Genomic DNA, 20648 nt, shown 5'->3' with positions numbered 1-20648 from the left:
AGGGGGAGATGGCATTTGTAGCCACCCATGAGACATGAGTCCGTTGAGTGTTTTTTCCAGCTCTGCCAAGCAATGACCCGGAAGCAGTGTCAGATCCCAAAGGTGCAGGGCCCAGTGCTGCCCCTGCCCTTATTTCAGGCGCCAACCACAGGTCCCGTATCACCTGGGTTTCTGACTGAGGTCGCCGCAGCCCCTTCCTTGGGATGGATGAATTTGCTAGAGTGGCTTCCAGGACTCAGGAAAACAGCTATTTACTAGATCACTGGTTTATTATAAAAGCATATAGTTCAGGGACAGCTAGATGGAAGAAATGCGGAGGGCCAGGTGTGGGGAACGGGCACAGAGCCTCCACGCGCTCCGAATGTACCACTCTCTCCCGGATCCCCGCGGCCTCAACTGGGCAGGTTCTGCTAGGTTTCTATGGAGGCTTTGTTATGTAGCATGACTGATTAAGTCATTGGCCATTGGTGGTTGATCTCAATCTCCAGGCTCTCCCCCCTCCCAGGAGGTTGAGGGGTGGGACTGTCAGTTCCAACCCTGTCGTCTTATGGTTGGTTCCCCGGCAAACCAGCCCCCATCTTTAGATGCTTCCAAAAGTCACCTCAAGAACATAAGACACCTTTATGGTTCTCATTTCTTAGGAAAGTCCTAAAAACACAGCTTTAGGAGCCTTGTACCTGGAATGGGAACAAAGTCCAAATACGTATTTATTATCAATCACTTGCGGCGCCTGGGTGGCTTGGCAGTGAAGCAGCTGGCTCTTGGTTTCGGCCGGGTCATCATCTCAGGGTCCTGGGATCAAGCCCCTCTTCAGGCTCTGAGTTCGGTGGAGAACCTTCAGGACTCTCTCTCTCTCCCTCTGCCCCCACCCACCATCTGCTCACACACACTCTCTCTCTCAAATAAATAAGTAAATCTTTTTAAAAAATCACAGTATCATAATCAGAGAATTGAACATTTTTGATGTTTTCCTGCTGATAGCGGTCAAGACTCACCTTCCCTCCGGCCCTACATCAGGACCGGCTGATAAAAAAGCCCTCCTGTTCCCTCCTGTCCCTGTGGAACATTAAACCTTGGGACAGCCCAGCCCCCACTTGGGAACTTGCCCTAGTTCCCCTCCCGGCCAGTATGAAGGCCCGATGCACCCTTGGGGGGAGCGGCTTTGCTCTCCCCATGAATTCCTTGCGTGACTAATAAGCTTTCTTTCAAATGTTCCTGTTGTGTGTAATGTTCCCGGGATCCGCGTCTGGCCTACTGATTACCGGTGAGTCCATCACACTTTTGTGGGTGACCACAAAATAATTACCTCATAGCTGGAGTGGTTCGGGCTGGGACGGCCACCTTCTTAGATCCTTCTTTTCATGCTCATGGTCATGGAGAACATACCCCTGCTGGTGGGCTGTGGCTCCCTGTGTGGGCTCCTCCCACAGAGTCTTTGTCACAGATTTATGACCTGAATCACCTTTGGGGGAAGAGGACAAGATTGGGGCCCTCCTTATCAGATCAGGTTGGGGAGGGTTTTGCCTCTAGTATAAAGGGTCAGGGGAAGGTCTGTGAGCATTGGGTGTGTGTCTCAAGCAGGCAGTGACCCCTGTTCTACAGGGTGCTGATACCCTGAGTCGTATGGGACCATTGGGAGGGCACTGTGAGGACAAGCAATCACCAGATGATGTGCTAAGGGCCACAGTCTTACGAGCAGACGGCTCATTGCGACGCTTTGAGGCTGAAATGCCTTTGCTCTACTGCGCAGAGATCCTGATGCTTCGCACAGTAGGTGCAAACGTGCGAGGCATTCCGTGGCACAATCTCTTAAGGAAAATGGCCCCGCACGTTTTCCCCTGGGCCCTTCTGAAGGGCCAGAGGACACCTGGCAGGGAAGCACTGACTCAGCAGGCCTGGGTTGCTCAAACCCTGCACATTCCAAAGAAAGGCCTGTCTTCAGATCTCCTCTGAGCCCTTAGACTGTTCTGTTGGTCAGTGTTCGCATAGGCCCGAGGCCTCGGGCTCTGTGTCTCAGTTTGACCAGAGAAGCTGAATCAACTACGACTGTTTCCGAGTCTCGTGAGTCCTTCTTTTTTATCATCAAGCCTGAGGGAGCCCAGGGGACCCTGACACAACTCATCTTAAGTCAGTGGGGATCACCCACAGTGACTGTGAGTCCTCGGCAGTACAGGGGCAGGTCAACACGCTAAAGGGCTTCTCTGCTCCCAGACTCACCCCGGGGCCAAGACAGCCAAGGAGGTGATAATCGCCATTGCGTGCCCCTAATACTGGTGCTGTTGACTACAGTCCCTGCAGGACGATGTACCCTACCAGGGGCAGGGGAGAGCACCCCCGAGCACACCTCGTAACCACCCCCAAAATGATTCCATAAGAGCAGGAAACTGAAATGGAAATAGACATCTCCGACTTGACTCAATTGGAAATGCAAAATCTTGTCGACAGTATTTACACAGAGTATGGAAAGGGCGCCAGTTGGCTTTTGTGCCTAAATGATACTGGCTTGGAATTCACTGTAACTTCCGCTGAGATGGGCGGATTGGCCTGCAAATCTGTGGTCCTCAAACGAGTAATTATGGGCCCGCGGGACTTAGGGACCCAGATGTGCAATTCCATTCGGCCCCAGCACTCATAGGCGTGAGCAAGGCATCCTTTTCCTTGCTCTAAAAGGTATTCATGGCATGAAAAATAGTGCACCCTAATTCTAACCCTAACTCCCACCCCAGTCCTCAACCGCACCCTATTCCCAACCCCCCAAACACAGCCTGAACCACAACCCTACCTGGGGTCTCCTGACCAGCACAGCCTCTTTGACCTCTGGGGCCATGGTGCCGACTCTGTCTTTCGTCCCACTGCCCTCATTCTTAGCTGGCGCTCTCTGCCTGTGGCTCCCGCTGGCACCGCCTCCCTGGAGGCAGACTGGCAAGGAGCGAGGCTTGCTGCCAGCCCCGGGGTGGAGGGGTGGGCTCGGCTGGGACAAGGCTTGTGTTCCTGGGCTCTCGTTCCTGTGTCTGCTGGTCACGTCACAGCTTTGGTCAGGGTAGGAACAGCAGTGTCATTCTGGAGAATTTGCTAGCGGAAGAGCTATGGACCCTATAATTTATTGTTCCAAGTGGAAATTGCTCATTGTACTAGTTACAAAATCAGTATCTGCTGTTTGAAGAGTTCAGAAGATTAAGTCGGTCCGAACTCATCATCTAGAAATCGGTAGCATCTGGCGCATCTCCTTACAGACACCCTGTAAATTAGGGGATCTTCCATGGCTTCCATCCCCGCCACCATGCCATGTTCTCGGGGAGGCCCAACCCACTTCTTCTTTTTTTTTTTTTTTTTTGGAGCAAGCGGAAGAACGATCCTAGCAGTGGTGTCAAGCCACTGAGAGGAGCTGAATTTGGGGCAACCCTTCCTGCTGAGTGCAGGAGGACTTCCCATCCCAGGCTGTTCACTGCCGGGCAAAACCTGAATGAAATCTGGGCTCCCTGTGGAACAATTCTGCTTGTTGCACCCAAAGCCCTAGAGAAGTGAGTTCATGTGTAGTAAATGTTAACGTACCCTTGGGTGAATGGGGTTTATTTTAATAATGCAGAGAAGATATAATGTTCAAAAATCTTTTTATAAATCCAATTATATCTCAAGGTAGGAAACCCATATAATCACTTTTGAGGTATGGCAAGAAGGTGTTTGGTAAAAATCAGGATCCAGTCCTGATGTTTTGAAGTCTTAGCAAATCAGATCTATAAAGATAGTTCATTAACGTGATAAGCAAGCAGTCACGGCCAACGGCTGGCATTTCACCTAACAGTGAAAGAGCAGATCTCTCTCCTTTCCAGTCAAGATAAAGATCCAAATGCTGTGCCAGTGAGGAATGAAACAACTGTGAGGAATGACAAATGGACTTAAATTGTTTATTTTCTTATACAACAAGAACTCAGAAAGTTGAATGGTGGTGGCTGAAAGAGCTGCTCAAAAATTTCATCCAAGGCCTAGGATCTTTCTATTTTTCCATTCCACTACATGTGACCTTTGTCATCAACTGTCTCATGGTTACAGGATGGCTACTACACCTCCAGGCATTGCATCCAAGTTCCAGGCAGGAAGAAGGGGAAGGGGAGGAATACAAAGCAGAGACTTTCCCCAGATCTTAGCAGATTTCCACTTGAGCCTTATTGTTCACAATTGGGCCATGCGGTCACCCCAGCTGTAACACAGTCTTTAGAGGCCAAAGTGTTTTGAGGTGACACATGCTGGTCCCCTACCCCACAGAGAATCTGCCACAGATGACCACTGCCACCAACACTGAATGCTGCTCTGGAAGCGCTAGCCAATGGTGGGTCTTAAAGGGAAACAAAACAAAAGGCTACCTATACGAAAAGGAGAGGCAAGCTTTTTATTTCCAGGTTATATGACAGATTACCTAGAAAGCCCAATAAAGTAGTAAATTGTTAGAGACCGCAAATAATTCAATGAAGTTGCTAGTTGTAAAATAAATATACAAAAAGATATATACAATCAATAGATGTCCTATATAAAACAGAAAGACTCGACTTAGAAACCCCACAAAAGTAGAATGAACTTAAGAATAAACACATGTATTGAACATACATGTAAGAACACCGACGAAGAAAACCTACACAGCTGTTCTGAAGGTTGGAGGCAGATTAGAATGACTGGTGCTTTGATGTGGAGACTGAATATCATAGAGAACTACAGGAATTCTTCACAAACTAGTTAATTGTAATCAAAATCCCAATGAGGTGTGCAGGGGCAAGAAGAGGTTGAGCTCTGAGAAAAAGAATCCTGGGTTATCCGGAAGAATAGATTTTTAAAAGCCTTTTTTAAAAAACCTACTGAAAATACTGTCCTGGTCAGTCCTACTACATATGAAATAAATTATGAAGCTACAAACAGAAAAGAGAGGTCCAAGGAACAGTGAAGAACGCCATTCTAGAATGGCGCAGGGACCTTGGAAGTTACACCCCAAACAGACGGATGTTAAGAGTTAAATGCAAAATGTGGAACCAAAAAAGGATTTAAAGAAGGGGCTTCCTAAGGAAAAATACAAAGAAAAAGACCTTTGGTCTTTTTACACAGAATTTGAACATCTCCGTACGTTAAAAATGTGGTAACAAAGATAAAAATGTATGTGTCAAAGCGATTTCTGTGTGTGTGTGTGTGTGTGTGTGTGTGTGTGTGTGTGTATAAAGAACAAAGAATGGAATAGACAATTCATATGAAGAGAAGAAAAAGGTCAAAAAACAAGAACCAATAACACTCCTGATGTATCAAAAATGGTAAATATAAAAAGCGGAGATGACGCCGAGTGCAGGGGTGCGGGAACGGGATGCCCTTGGGGCCCACGTGGGGGAATTAAGGATGCCGTGCAATGATTGTGAGCGCTCTGCATGAACTCCACTTCTCAGCATTTATTCTGAGGAAATGATCGAGGGGCAAAATGGGTTTATGTTTCAGAATTAGTTATAGGTACAGATAATGATGTTCAACAATAAAGGAACAGATCAGTCACGACACAATGAGAAGACAGAGAAAGACACAGCCATCGATAATGTTTCTGGAAAATATTTTGTAATGTGGAAAATGTTCATCATAAAACATTAGATGGAAAAAGAGAAATAACATGCAAAGAATGAATCCAGTTTTGCTTTAAAAGTAAAGGCATATTACATGCGCACAGAAAAAAACCAGAAGTAAGTGTAGCGCTGGCAGTGGCCTAGGAACTGATACTAAGGGGTCCTCTCGTTCTTAAAATTTCCTGAACCTTTTCCCAAATTTCTTCGGCATATACATATTGCTTGTATAATCAGGAAAAGAAGTGTATATGTAAATGAAAGAGAAACATCAAGTCTCCAATGAAAAGAGGGGGAAGGGTAAATTCAAATCATTTCAAGACAAAAGACCAGGAATCAAAACATGTTCCCTATTCAGCCTCGTTAGTGACTGAAGGCAAAGTCCAGTGGTAACGAGGCGCGGGGACGCACGCTGCAGGGCCGACAGCAGCCAGCGGCCGGGGCCCTACAGAGATGGCTTCGTTTTCAGTTCTTTTGAAGTAAGAAGAAAAATGAGTGTGATCCTGATGAACTAAGCCCAGATTGTGTTTGTCTTTTACAAATGCAGCTGCAAAATAGGACTTTTCCTACTTGTCACGTAAGCGCCTGTGACTGCCACGACCGGGCCCCGGGGACCGCGGAACGGGAGGCCGGCTGGCACACCCGGGAGGAATGCAGTGCAGTGGCACGTGCCCCGGAGCACCGCTGTGTTGTCGCCACGCCCTGAACGAAGACTGGATGCCCCGCTTCGAGCAGGGAGTCCCCCGTCTCTGGGAGACGCCGCGCAGGGGACGTTCCTGCCTGACCACTCACTATGGCTGACCGACTTCTTCATAATGAAACAGCGTGACTTTACACACCACCTAAACCATACAAAAATGATTCCTCAAGTTGTTTATTTCCTTTATCTCAAAATTTTCACTGTTAGAAATCTAAGAAAACGCTGAAGTAGAATGCAAAACGATGCTCTGTGAAGAATGGTTTACAACAGTGAAATGATCTATAATAATGAAAACATGGAAATAACTTCAACCTCCAAGAGAAGAACATCTAAAGGAATACTGCGCCTCCACTGAGAGTTAACTCCAGACAGTTCCCTGGAACAATTCTGCTACGCAGCCAGGTGGGAAAAAAGATTAGAACGATATACACACCACATTTGCAGTAGTGTAAAAATCCACTTTGAAACAAGCAGAAGGTAATGTATCAAAGTGCGAAATGCAGTTTATCAGGAATTATGGGGGCCTTGTTCCTTACTTCCACATTTCCCGAAATATGGTTATTTTGCTGCCATAATTAAAAAGCATACTAAAAAGCATTTGATAAACTATGGCTCTCTATGTAAATGTGAAGTATTATCACTGAGAAAGCAGCTTAGACTTGCTCGGGACTGAGCGGAACGGACATTAATTCCCGACGAAGACCGCCCACCGCTGCAGAGAGCGCGGGGACGGATCCCACGGAGGGGCCCCTCCTGCAGGGCTGAGCCCGCGAGCTGAGCTCGCTGGAGCAGAGGGACGCCCTGCAGGGTGAAGGCGCGCTTCTACACACATTCCCGACACCAGACCTGGATGGACGCCGAGCACCCACCTGTGCGCTAGCTGTTTCCCGGCGGGGACTAGACGGCCAGGCCCGACGCCGGCGTGTCAGGACCTAGCTGCGCCAAAGCCTGGCCCTGCTCCTGAGACGGAGGTGCCGTCACTACCAGATGACTCTGCAGCAGACCTGCTTTGTGCGGTGAGTCCAGGAAATCGGCCTTTTCCTAAACCCCCACCATTCAAGATCATTCTCCCCTCCTGGAATATGCCAGTGTTCACTTGGAAGTAATACTGTTCATAATTCTTCTGTTTTTATTATCATTATTATCATTCTAAACATTAACAGTGTACAAAGGAAATTCCTGATTGAAATCATGCCAGGAGCCCGTCTGAGGACACAATGATCCTTATACCTTCTTTCTGTCTGCAGGAAAAACCTAGTCCCCGCGTCGGCGTCTTGCAAGCCCATTAAGGAAAGGAGGATGACGAGACATTCTCAGACAGCCCTTGCCTCTTCTCTCCTACAGCGGCGTGCTTCCTGGGGCGGCGATGACCTCTGAGAGAGTTGTCCTGGCGTGTGGGACGTGGGCACGGGTGGCAGGGCCGGTCTCTCATCTGGAGGCCTGGGCGGGCTGTGCATATCCAGCTGCTGCGCTTTCTGGGGAAGGAGCGAGGCCAAGGGTGGGCACGCCGCACTAATTTCCCGGCTTGCTGCCCAGCGGGGAAGTCCTGCCGGCCGCGGGCTGCACCGCACACAGGAGCTTTGCCACGTCCAGGGCATCGATCGGGTCCACGCCGCTCATGCCCGCGCCCCCCGCGCCCAGCAGGCCGCCCGGCACGTAGTAGGTGCTCAGCAGGTGCTTGTTGAACTGGATGGCAAAGGGCTTCTCCTCGCTGTGTCTTCTCTGGTGTTCCGTGAGGTGGGCGCTCCAGCCGAACATTTCCCCACACTCGTCACATCTGAATGACTTCTCCCCGGAGTGGATCTTCTGATGTTTGATGAGACAGTGATTCTGGCTGAAGGCTTTGCCGCACTCGCCACATTTGTAGGGCTTCTCCCCGGTGTGGATGCGCTGGTGCACGATGAGAGACGAGTGGCAGCTGAAGGCCTTCCAGCAGCGGCTGCAGTCAAAGGGCTTCTCCCCGGTGTGGATGCGCTGGTGCACGATGAGGTAGGAGTGGGAGCTGAAGGCCTTGCCGCACTCGTTGCACTTGAAGGGCTTCTCGCCGCTGTGGATGCGCTGGTGCACGACGAGGTAGGAGTGGCAGCTGAAGGCCTTGCCGCACTGGCCGCACTTGAAGGGCTTCTCGCCCGTGTGGATGCGCTGGTGCAGGGTGAGGCGCGAGCGGCTGCTGAAGGCCTTGCCGCACTCGCCGCACTTGAACGGCTTGTCCCCGTTGTGGATCTTCTCGTGCACGGTCAGGGACGAGTGGCAGGTGAAGGCCTTGCCGCACGCGCCGCACTGGTAGGGCTTCTCGCCGGTGTGGATGCGCTGGTGGCGCGTCAGGTGCGTCCTCTGGTTGAAGGCCTTGCCGCACGCGCCGCACCGGTAGGGCTTCTCGCCCGTGTGCACGCGCAGGTGCATGTTGAGCAGCGAGCTGCAGCTGAAGGCCTTCTCGCAGGCGCCGCACTTGTAGGGCCGCTCGCCCGTGTGGATGCGCTGGTGCACGTTCAGCGACGAGTGGCAGCTGAAGGCCTTGCCGCACTCGCCGCAGAAGAACGGCTTCTCGCCCGTGTGGATGCGCCGGTGCTCGATGAGGTTGGTGCTCCAGGTGAAGGCCTTGCCGCACTCGTGGCACTTGTAGGCCTTCTCCCGGGCGTGCCACCGCCGGTGCAGGGTCAGCGACGAGCTCTGCCCGAAGGCCTTCCCGCACTCGCCGCACGCGAAGAGGCCCTCCCCGGCCGCCGCCCCGCGCCGCCCGCTCGCTGGGGGGAGCTCGACGCGGTCGCCGGACCTGCCGGGGCCTCTCCCCGGGCCCGCTCTCCGCTGCCTGGGGGCCGCCCCGCCGGCCTGGAAGCTCTCGGTGGGCCCGTCGGGAGGGTCTCCTTCTGCAGGAATGGTCTGGGGGGTGAAGAGGCTGCACCCAGGGGGGAGATCCTTCTCAGATGCCTCGTGGCCTTGCCAGCGCCCCTCTGGGGGAACGTCCCCACACCTGCCTGGTGCTGGCCTCCGCGGCGCAGCCTCGCCCCTCACCGGAGCAGCCGCGCAGCCCTCTTGGGCCCACCCTTCGCCCAGACCGGGGCTGTGGACACTGGCTCTCCCCAGTGGCTCGGTGATGGGCTCCTGGCAAGGCTCTTTCTTGTAAACGCCCTGCTGTTGACACGACTGGTCCTTCACCCCAGGCCTGGGCTCCCCTTCTATAAGAAACAGGAGATGCAATCTTCTGTAATCAGGCAGAGGCATGGCCCTAGAGCCCAGACTAAGGTCTGACAGGGGTTCGCACAGGCACAGAGAAGAGAGGACAGGCCAACAGCCAGAGCGTGCGAAGGCCAGCCAAGGGGTACGCATCTCAGGTGAGATGGGCCGCAAGCCCACAAGGGGGGGAGGAGGAGACAGGGAACTCCAAATCGAGCCACGGGGGTCGAGGGACAGAGCAGAGCTCACAGGGCCTGGCAGTTGGACACGATTCGTTTACTGAGACATTGAATGAGACATGCTGTGTCAGAACCAGGTCGGGGCTGGGTGTGAACACGGGGTAAACACAAGTCCAGAAATGATAATGACATCTCAATTCTCCCTCGTGCCAGAAGGGAAAAGAATGCCCCAGACCGCCTCTCGTTGGTCTCTCCTTTAGAGCACTTGCAGCCGGAGGGTGTGCTCCCGCCCGGAGATGCATGTACATTTCTCTAAAAGCTTAATTCGTCTCTTATCAGCTTCATATCCCTGGAGGGCCGACCCCTCGGAGCCACCTCCGCAAACTGTGATCCCCACCTCTCCACACCCCCAGGCTGACTCTGCCCTCTTCTCGGTTCATACATACTCCCCGCCCCGTCCATCCGACAAGGGCCCCTTGTGAAATGTTTCCAGACACAGACATGATTTCTGCCTCCCGCCAGTCGAAGGCAGATGTCTTTGCCTGTTCAGCTCACCGCTGTATTCCCACCACAGTTCCCCACATACAGTCGGTGCTCTGCGTGTGCTGAAGGAAGGCAGGGAAGCACAACCACATGGAGGCAGCGTGTGGGGTGGTCTTGGGAGCCAGGAGCCTGCATATCCCCCCACTGCGTCCCCCACTCACCTAAATAAGCCCCTCCAGGGACTTCTCTGGGCATCTGCCACGGCTCCTCGCCTCGTTCCAGGTGGGAGATCACATCCGGCTTGCAGACTGGGGGTCCTGCTTGCAGGGAGGAAGCAGTGTGTGTGGTTCTGTGTGCTGTGGTTCCCCAGGGCAGGGCTGTCAGGGCCAGCACCGAGAGGTGTGTGCCATCCCCAGGGACGGGGGGGGGGGGGTGTCTTACATGCAGAACCCAAAGTGAAGTGTGCACTCTGAGGACCCCCATGGGTACTGACACCCCTGCCCTGTCTCCCTTGGAAAGCTCCAGCGCAGGCTGGGCTCCCAGGCCCCAGTCAACCCCCTCCCTCTCTTCTGGCCCCACCCCAGGACCAGCCCCACCTCCAAGCAAGGATGCTGGTAGTTACATGTAGTGCCCAGCCCCAACATGAGTGCAGTGGCCACATCTCCCACATCCTGCAGGGCCTGCACCAAGGCCGGCACTGAAGGCATGCTTGGTAATACTTACAGCATGCAGAATGGCCAGACTGCACACTGAGCTTCGAGGAGCTGTCTTACCCAGGGCAAGAAGGTTCTGGTAGTTCTCCAGCATCACATCACGGTACAAGGCCCTCTGAGGGGAGTCTAGCTGGACCCACTCTTCCTGGGTGAAGTCTACAGCGACATCCTTGAAAGTCACTGATTCCTGGAATGACATGCACATTCTCATTCACCCAGGATGGGACTGATTCGGACTGTGTTCATGGTTCCAAGGGAGCAACATGTTGATTGAGGACCTTAGGAATGAAGGATTAACCTCTGGTGACCTTCTTCTGAGTATGGAAGGTTGTGCTATAGGCCCATCTATCATACAACCCCAACATACACACCATGCCTGGGCCGGGAATCGCCAAGCAGACCTGGCCTTCTGGACTGGGAGGGCCAAGCTACCTGGCCAGCTTGGATGTGGGTGCCTCCGTGGGCTGAAGGCTGCTGTAAGTTCTGGGGAAGATGCTATGCTTCCCAGGGTTAAGAATGTCCAACTTAAGAACTTGAAAGAATAGTACAAAGAACCCAGAATCCCTCTTCAAACCTCACCATCGCAAAAGGACCCTACTCTGGACAGGAAGCCATTATCACACCCTAAGGACGGAAACTCTGTACTTACCAGCAAGTTCTGTCAGCAAGAGACCAAGGGAGCCACACTCTTCTTCCTGCCAGCCTCCCACACCTTCCCGCGGGACCCCTGCTCCCCTGCCCTCCCTGGGCCCATGTACTGACCTGCTCCCACCCTCCCCAGCACTGGTCACTGACAATTGCACACACTCCTGTTCTAGAACCCCAGGCTCTTCTGCTGACCGGGGCTTCTCACCCACTCTGGAGCCTCCAGGCTGTCACCCCCAGTGTTCCTCTTGCTCTCCACACTCCAAGCCCACCCAGCAAATAAGCGAGTCTCAAAGCCCATCAGGGTGCCGACCTAAGGTGACAAGGGTGGTTCCTTCTTCAAAGATGCGGCTGCCATCGGAGCCTGGCTTAACTCGTAGACAGGGCATCACATTAGACATAAGAATGAAGACTAAACCAAGCTGGGGTGGCCTGGCTCCCACCTACCTGTTTGCTGGGAGTGACTGGCATGCGGCCAAGCTCCCAGGGATCACCAGGTTTCTCTGGAAACCCTGGGTCTGCATCAGCAGCCATGGTCAGGCACGGGGGTGTGGAACGTCCAGCCCCGAGAGGCCTTGTGCCTACCAGGCAGTCGGGAAGAGTGGGGACATCCTTTGGGGTCACAAGAGCTTTGACTTTTAGCTCTAAAAGTGTTTTATACTTTTAGATAGTTCTCAGTGTTTCTGCAGACTAAACTGTGTCCCCCTGAAATTCCTATGTGGAAGCCCTCCCTTCCAGTGTGATTGTGTTTGGAGACAGGGGCTTTAGGAGGTAACTGAGGTTACTGATCTGACAAGGCTGGTGGCCTCCGAGAAGAGGACAAAAGAGATCTCTCTCCCCACTGTGCATTCTGAGGACACGCCTGAGAGCACGGTGAGGGCCAGGTGGAGAGCCGAAGCAAACCGGACCCTGCCGGCACCCTGATCTCAGACTTCCTGCCTCCAGAACTGTGAGGAAATCAATTTCTGTTGTTGAAGCTGCCAAGTCAGCGGAATTTTGTTATGGCGGCCTGAGCCAAGACAAACGCCAGCATAAAACAGTAGGAAAGATAAAGCCCCTCTTTATATCATACACAAAACACAACTCCAGGTGCAGCAAGGATCTAAATGTGGGGGCTTCTGGGAGACAATTCCGAAAGTCCCTGCCTGGCATGTTAGCAAACCCGGAGACCAGGAGGAGAAGATTTACGTTTGCTTCATGAAAGTTTACATTTCCTTTCTTTCTTTCTTTCTTTCTTTCTTTCTTTCTTTCTTTCTTTTCTTTCTTTCTTTCTTTCCTTTCTTTTCTTTCTTTCTCTTTCTTTTATTTTCTCCTTTCTTTCTCTTTCTTTCTTTCTTTCTTTTTCTTTCTTTCTTTCTCTTTCCTTCCTTCCTTCCTTCCTTCCTTCCTTCCTTCCTTCCTTCCTTCCCTCCTTCCTTTAGATTTTATTTATTTGACAGAGAGAGAGCACGAGTGGGCAGAGGCGGAGAGGGAGAAGCAGAGTCCCCATGGAGCAGGGAGCCCAACACGGGGCTTGATCCCAGGACCCTGGGATCATGACCTGAGCTGAAGGCAGATGCTTAATTGATTGAGCTGCCCAGGAGCCCCACAAGTTTATGTTTTCTGCAGGCAACACTGACAAATTGCTAAGAAGAAAGGAAAAAAAGAAAATGCGCATAGGGTATAAGCAGACAATTCACAGAAAACTGACAAATGACTAAGAAGCACGTGAGGAGACGATCACACTAGACATCCCGAAATGAGAAATAAAACAGAAAGATACCATTTCGCATGTAGCAGAGAGGCAAAATGTTTAAAGCCTGGAAATACCACGTGTGGGATGGTCCCTGGGGAAATGGGATGGTCTTACACCGTTGGACAGGTGTAAGGGGGACATTCATTTTGGAAAGCAAAACCTATTCTACTATCTCTAGTAAAGCTGAGAGTGTGGGTTCCCTGTGCCTTGAAAGTCCACTATGAGAGTCCTATCCAGCCTAGAGTGTGGGCTGGAGGAGTGAAGCAGCAGGCTGGTCAAAATTGGGTTTCCTGTTCTGCTTCCAGACACAAAACAGTAACAAGGACCAGATTTGCCCTCCTACCTCAAACAACTAGTAAACTGGGCAAACATATAAAACAATGATTGATTTCAAGACACTGGACAAGCTGCAGCTCAGAACACAGACCACGGAGAGAAGGGAAACAAAATGAGCCCTACAACCACCCCGTCTTCCTACCTAGATGCAGTTTCCAGATGGCATTGTGGGGAGGTGATACCCAGACAGAGCCTGTGGTCTTAAGTTGAAGAAGAACAGAGTTTAGGGAGTCCAGGAGATTAAAATCTCTAGGGCAACATGCCAGAGCAGAGGGAATTTCACAGACTCAGATCCCTGGATCCACTTGAGACTGACTGAGGACCAACAGGCATGTGCCTGGGAAGAAACAACCCCAAACCAGGAAAAGAAACACCAGAAAGAAGTAGGCAGAGCAATCATTAAAACTCACACAAGGCTGGGAGTAGTTTATGTTCTGACCAGCCAGAGTGGAACGTCTTCCTGCTATATGGGCACTCAGTAAAGTCCCCAGGAGAGGATAGCCACAGTGGTCTGACAAAATTAGCCCAAGACTAAAGGCTTAAAAACAAAGAGAAAGGTAGATTAAAAGTGGATGAATAGGAAAAGATATACTCTGCAAATACTAATCAAAAGAAAGCTGAAGTGGCTATATTAACATTAGACAAAGCAGATTTCAAAGCAAAGGACATCATCAGAGACAAAGAGAGGTGTTATATAATAATCGTTACGTGATTATGTAATGGTCATTATCACAACAGCAATTCATTAAGAGCTCACAACAATCTTAAATATAGATGTTCCTACCAACAGAGCTTCAAAATACATAAAACAAAAACTTGATAGAACTGAAGAGAAACAGACAAACCCATGATTATACTTGGTAATTTCAAAGTAATCTCTCTCAATACTTGATAGAACACATAAGCAGAAAATATGTAAGGATACAAAACAATTGATTAACACATCATTCGACTTGACTTAACTGACATTCACAGAACACTCTAGCTGACAAAAGCAGAAGGCACATTCTTTTCAAGTGCATACAGAACATTTACCAAGATAAACCACATTCTGGGCAATAAAATAAATCTTAGTAAATTTGAAAAAATTCAAATCATACAAAGTTCCTTCTCTAACTTCAACAGAATTAAATTAGAAATCTATAATAGAAAGATACCTAGAAAAAAATCCTCCAAATATTTGGAAATTAAACACATTCCTAAAAAACACATGGTTGCAGAAGAAATCATAACAGAAACTGGAACTATTTTGAACTGAATAAAAATGAAAATACAATATAAAATTTGTGGGATGTAGCTAAGGCAGTGCTTAGAGGAAAATTTATAGCATCGGATGCTATATGAGAAAAGAAGAAAGGTGGCAAATCAATATCTGAGTTTCAACTTTAAGAAACCAAAATAAGTAAAGGAAAGAAATAGTAAGGATCTGAAATAAATGAAGTAGGAATAGAAAAGCAATAGAGAAAATCAATGAAACCAAAAGATGGCTCTCGGAAATGATCAATAAAATCGATAATTAAATATATATTTACTATCTGATTCAGCAGTTCTTAGATATTTATTCAAGAGAAATTAAAACACATGTCTATACTTGTACTCCAATATTTATAGCAGGTTGACTTGTAATAGCCAAAACTGGGAAACAACCTAATGCCCCTCAGCTGGTGGATGGATGAACAAATTGTAAATACCCATACAGTGGTGTTTTGTGCTGAGTTGTGACCCCTCCAAATTCATAGGTTGAAGTCCCAGCCCTCAGTACCTCAGAAAAATGACTATACTGAGAGATAGGGTCTTTAAAGAGATAATAAGGTAAAGTGAGGTCATTATGGTGAGCCATCATCCAATAGGACTGGTGTCCTTATTTAAAAAAAAAAAAAAGGAAATTTAGAGCCAGACACATACAGAGAAAGACCATATGAAGACACTGGGAGAAGGTACCTTCACAAACCCAGAAGAGAGGCCTTAGAAGAAACCAACCCTGCTGACATGTTGATCTTCAACTTCCAGAATTAAGACAATAAATTTCTGTTGTTTAAGCCATCTATGGCACTTTGCTACGGCAGCCCTTGTAAACTAATACAAATGGTATATTATTCAGCAGTAAAAAGGAAAAAACTACTGATTCACATAAAGACATGAACTCAAAAGCATTATGCTAAGTGAAATTAGAAACCAAAGACTACTTGGAGCAACTGGCTGGTTCAGCTTGTAGAGCAAGTGACTCTTGATCTCTGGGTTGTGGGTTCGATCCCCACATTGGGTATAGAGATTACTTAAAAATAAAATCTTTTAAAAAAGAAACCAAAGTCTACATACTATATTATTTCCATAAGAAATTCTTTAAAAGGCAAAATTGTGGTTGCCAAGGAGCAGGGGAGAGGACTGACTGCAAAGGGGCATGAAGGAACTTTTTGGTTGATGGAAACATTCTAGGTTATGATTGTGCTGGTTACACAACTGTGCACATTTGCTAAAACTCATCAAATCCTCTACTTAAAATCGGAGAACTTTACTGTATGTAAATTATTTTATTTTATTTTTTTTTAAAGATTTTATTTATTTATTTGACAGAGATAGAGACAGCCAGCGAGAGAGGGAACACAAGCAGGGGGAGTGGGAGAGGAAGAAGCAGGCTCATAGCAGAGGAGCCTGATGTGGGGCTCGATCCCGTAACGCCGGGATCACGCCCTGAGCCGAAGGCAGGCGCTTAACCGCTGTGCCACCCAGGCGCCCCCTACTGTATGTAAATTATATCTCAATAAATGTGATTCAAAAAACCCACTGGATTTCAAGATGATGAGAAAGTGGGGGTCATGACACATGCTGAGAACATGCCCATAACTGAGGCATGCAGGAATGAAGCATAATGGTCACGGCAGAGGAAAGGAAAAACATGGGCAGAAACAAAGCTCCAGAGACGTCAGAATGTGGTGCTGGAGAAAGAGGGCTATCAGAGGCCGCATGGCTTCTGTGTGCGGGTGTCAACTGGCAAGGGCAGGGTAGGATCTGAGCCTTGCACAGGCCTGTCTGGGGGCTATTCCCACTGGGTGAAGCCCATGTCCCGTGCATCTTCATTCTGTAGGATAGGAAACAATTGCAGGGGGCAGGTGTGGGAATCAAATGCAGATGTGTGGTAATGAAACCAGTGCGAAGTCAGAACAGATCATGTGGGATGTCCCAGGAGAGCAAAACACTTGACTGTGAGTCTGAATGGGACTGCCAGGTGAGAAGAGTACTCAGGAGAGGAGGACCAGTTACTCAAGGATCTAAGAACCTGATCTAGGAATAACACCCATGCACAAGAAGGGTACTGCCTTGAGGCAGTCACTCACAAGGACATGCGCAGACACGCACATGCACTTTTTGCTGAGCCATCTGAAGGTAAGTTGCAGATATCACGGCATCTCACACTATAGGCTTCACCTTGTATATCCTAAGTATATTCTTTTATCCAATCACAGTGGGATCATCATACCCCCAAAATTTAATGTTGATCATATAGATGATCTAAGATAAATCCATTTTCAAATTTCCTCAATTGTCCCAAACTGCCTTTATTGGGTTTTTGGATCTATGGCCTGTCAAAGATCATATACTACATCTGACTGTCATGTCTCTTGAGTGTATCATAGAACGAGAGAACATTCTAACACATTACAGAAGTTAGGCACATCTCATAATGTGTTTTATAGTTACTTCTATTTTTCTGTAATCAGACCCCTTTCAAATGGGAGGTTAACAGAATCACAAAATCCTGAGTCACAGGACCCTTAACCCTCCAGACTTTTTCACTACTGCAAACTCTCCTTATCAACGGTACCCTTTTAAATACTATGAGGGATGGGGGTGGTTTAGGCGGTAGAACAAAATGAGAAACAAAACCCAAAGTCTGTGAAAGGAGGGATTTGGGCCCTAACTTAGCTGCAGAAGTGGCCCCAGGGCCAATTCCTTGCTGAGCTCCCAGATCCTCTAATAAAACTCCAGGTTTTTCCTTGACTGCCCCATTTCAGGGTGCATGCACAGAGGAAAAGCGCACAGGGACACACCCCCTACCATCACTCTTACCCTGGTGCTGCAACGCAGGCTTCCTTCAGTGCTTTCACCGCCGCCCCGCCCCCCGCCCGATTCCATCCCAGGAAAGTCTCCCAGATGAGGAGCATCCCCTAGGTCTGCCTGTGGAAATGACTGAAGTGATCTCATGTGAGCTGTCATCCATGTGCTGGGGTTCCACTAAAACCACTCCTCAGAGCTCCTGGTATAGTGCTGGGCAAACAGTCCTGCAAACGACCCACCCATTGGGCGTAATGAGGCTGGAAGGGACACTCATTTCAAGGGCACACCTGGACTCTCTTCAATCCAAGCTGTTCCCATGCCCTGAGCTTCCTGAGGAAGGGAGAGCAGGGCCCCAGATTAGGAGCGGGGGAGAGGGGTCTTCGGATGACTGAAGATCCTGGGTAGGGGAAAAATGCCAACCCTCTTCATCAAGAACAAGATGTTCAGAAGGAAGAAAAGACAACCACTCACCTCGGACCTGGCTTCCGGGAGACCCTGACCCAATTGGTCTGGATTCTTTTTGAGTGCAAGAGCAGGCTCCTGAGAGGGCAGAGCTGGGGAGGAGAAATGAGTCAAAGGGGCTGTTCTGTCCATAGCCACCAGGTGCATGGCTGAGCTAAAGCCCACTCCCCCCGGCATCGGGCTGGATCAGAGCGCAGTCAGGAACCGCCCCCCGCAGGTGAGGAGGGGAGCGAGCCCCAATATCCGGCACAATCTGAAGGGAAAACTGCCATCCCCTTCCTCCTCAGCATGCTTGAGAAGTGGAAACAAACGGGTGTGCACGGTGAAGAGGCAGGAGGCCTGACTCGGCTAGGTGCTTGCTTCTGGGAAACTAGCCTGACCTGTCAGTCTCCTCAAGCGCAAGTCCACAGACCCAGTGACTAGAAGAGCCAACTGTACCTGTCTCCTGGGGCTTCGGGGCAGGGGTCTCCATGGCGCCCCTCGGCAGCGTTCCCCGGAGGCGTGGGCAGCTCTGCAGCCTCCTGGGCCCCAGGCCAGGCCCAGAGGCGCGGGTCCCGCTCCTGGGGCTCAGGGACAGCCTGTAGGGGAGCCCCGTGGGGTCGCACCCGCACTCCCGGCTGCACGGTCACGCACGCGGAGCCCCCTGCGTCCCCCCACCCAAGGTCGGGGTCAGGCAGGCTCAGCGAGCGCCCCACACCCCAGGCTGCGCTCACGTCCCATCACCCGCGCCCCACGCAGCGGGTCACACACCGCCCGGGACACTGAGGGCCGGGACCAGGGCCGGCCTCAGGCTCAGCCGTCAGGAGCCGGCGGCAGCACAGCTCGGCCGGCAGACAGACCCCGCGGCGCACGGACAGACCGACCAACGGTCGGAGGGATGCGCGAGCAAGCGGACCGGCCTCCTACAAAAGCCGACCGACTACCACAAAGGAGCAACCCGGCGACCGTCGCGGAAAAGTGCGCCTGCGCGGACCGGACGCGAACTACAACTTCCGGTAGCCCTTGCGTCGCGTGGGCGCGGACTCCATTTCCCAGAGGGCGTCGGGATCCCGGAGCTGCCCTTGCGCCCTGACGCAATGGGCGTATTGCAGAGCCTTCTGGGAAATGTAGTTCCCGGCATAGCAACCCAGGGCTCTGGCCCCGCCCCACTCTCCTTCACACCCGTTGCTGCAAAAAGGCGCTTGTATCTCGGTGAGTGTGTGTTTATGTGGGGCGGTGTTTGTGTTTCATTGAGGGTGCGAGAGAGCGGTGCCCAGAAATGTGGAATGATCTTGTCAGTTCGTTCATGTCTCCAGGTGGAGTCGGGTGGGCTCCGACCCACATTCATCTTTGTGAAAAGACTCAGGCTTCTGGCCTTAGGGACCCTAGAGGTGGTGGTCGTGCACCTGGGACCCCGGAGGAGGGAAAGCCCCAGCCCAGTTGTCAGGCCTGGTGGCTTCCCACACTCAGGAGCTTGGGAAGGAGGGTCTGGGCTGTGGTGAGCTCTGGCCCAGTGTTCTAACTTTAACACGGTGATGACGCCAATATTTATGGAGCACCAGCCACAGGCCGGGCATGTTTCCTGCCTGGAAAGGCCATGACATGTATTTTCTGGCAGAACATTCACAATAGCTCAGTGAAGTTTGGTAACTATTATTACCTTCATTTTAGAGATGGAGAAAATTGGGCACAGAGTGGTGGGGTAACTTGTCCCAGGTCACACAGCCAGGAGAAGGTGGAGCCAGGCTTTGAACCCAGGTGAGTAACTCCAGAAGAAAGTTCATTACCAGGTTCTTACTGAAAGCTAGTTTGGGGTCGGGCAGAAGGGATGCAGACTGGAAACTTTTCAGACCCCCACCTTGACTCCAGATAGGCTTGGCCATAGGTTCTCACTTGATACCAGTGAGCTGTGCCCAGTGCAGGAACAGTGTTCAATAGCAACCCCAGGGCACGAACCTGGGTGGCTGTGGGACTGTGTGCACCTGAATCTCACAAATCTGGTTGTGAGTCTGTGAGTGCAGTGGTGAGTGGCTGTTGCGTTACAGGGCTGGTTAATGTGTGAATCCTTGTGTGTAGGTGAACCTGTGTATGTATTTATGTCTCTAGGGGGTCTACAGACCTGGGTGAGTTTGTTTCTATCTGTATGCGGCAGTGCGTACATGTCTTGTGCAGGTGAATCTGTAAACCTGTGTGTGTGTGTGTGTGTGTCGCTGTTCTCTCACAATTCTGGTTTGTGCCTTGGTGGGTATCACAGGTCCAGTGTGACTGTGTGTGTGCTGTATATGTTCCTCTGTATGTCACTCAGTGTGTCTGTGTGTACCCACAGTGTTCACCAGTGTGTGCATCTTTGTGAATCTGTGCCCCTGTGTACATATTTATGTCACTGTGGGTCTCATGGATCTGGTTGTGTGACCGTATGTAAGTCAGTACAGTCCCAGGAATTCCATATTGTGTGCTCTGTCTACCCATATCCCTGCCTACCAGTCCTGAAGAGTAACAAAATAGTAGGTACAGGGATATGTCCAGCCTAAATTAAGGAAGTGGATGGGAGGTACAGTTATTGCTCTATACTGACTGTAGAATTCTGGAGCTGTGAAAGGC

At 50.4% G+C, this 20648-nt stretch overlaps 1 protein-coding gene across 3 annotated transcripts; it reads right to left on the bottom strand.

The window, feature by feature from the left end:
• Nucleotides 1–3891: 3891 nt before the first annotated feature.
• On the bottom strand, nt 3892–19009 carry ZNF74 (zinc finger protein 74). Of its 3 annotated transcripts, none has more exons than XM_045815166.2 (5): nt 18507–19009; nt 18078–18160; nt 10895–11021; nt 10343–10441; nt 3892–9461 (listed from the first exon to the last, which is right to left on the bottom strand). In XM_045815166.2, exons 1-5 carry the CDS (start codon nt 18538–18540, stop codon nt 7798–7800), a joined length of 2007 nt encoding a protein of 668 aa, XP_045671122.2. In that variant the 5' UTR covers nt 18541–19009; the 3' UTR covers nt 3892–7797. The 3 variants fall into 3 exon arrangements, with proteins under 3 accessions (XP_045671122.2, XP_045671123.2, XP_087713645.1); XM_045815167.2 differs by having other exon boundaries at nt 10343–10438; XM_087857519.1 differs by lacking the exon at nt 18507–19009 and having other exon boundaries at nt 18078–18493.
• Nucleotides 19010–20648: the final 1639 nt, after the last annotated feature.

This window comes from Ursus americanus, chromosome 30 (genome assembly GCF_024610735.1).
Source record: "Ursus americanus isolate L20-20 chromosome 30, mUrsAme1.1.p, whole genome shotgun sequence".
NCBI lineage: Eukaryota > Metazoa > Chordata > Mammalia > Carnivora > Ursidae > Ursus > Ursus americanus.
Note: the sequence above shows the minus strand (reverse complement) of the source record. Positions and strands in the feature narration are given on the sequence as shown.

Bases quoted from the DNA above. Each gene is read 5' to 3' on its own strand.
- ZNF74 (XM_087857519.1), bottom strand. From the start codon at position 18,245: ATGCCGGGGGGAGTGGGCTTTAGCTCAGCCATGCACCTGGTGGCTATG. The intron at 11,022-18,077 runs GTGAGTGGTTGT...ATGTCATTCCAG, and splicing joins TCCCGGAAGCCAGGTCCGAG to GAATCAGTGACTTTCAAGGA. The intron at 10,442-10,894 runs GTAAGACAGCTC...CCTCCCTGCAAG, and splicing joins CCAGAACCTTCTTGCCCTGG to CAGGACCCCCAGTCTGCAAG.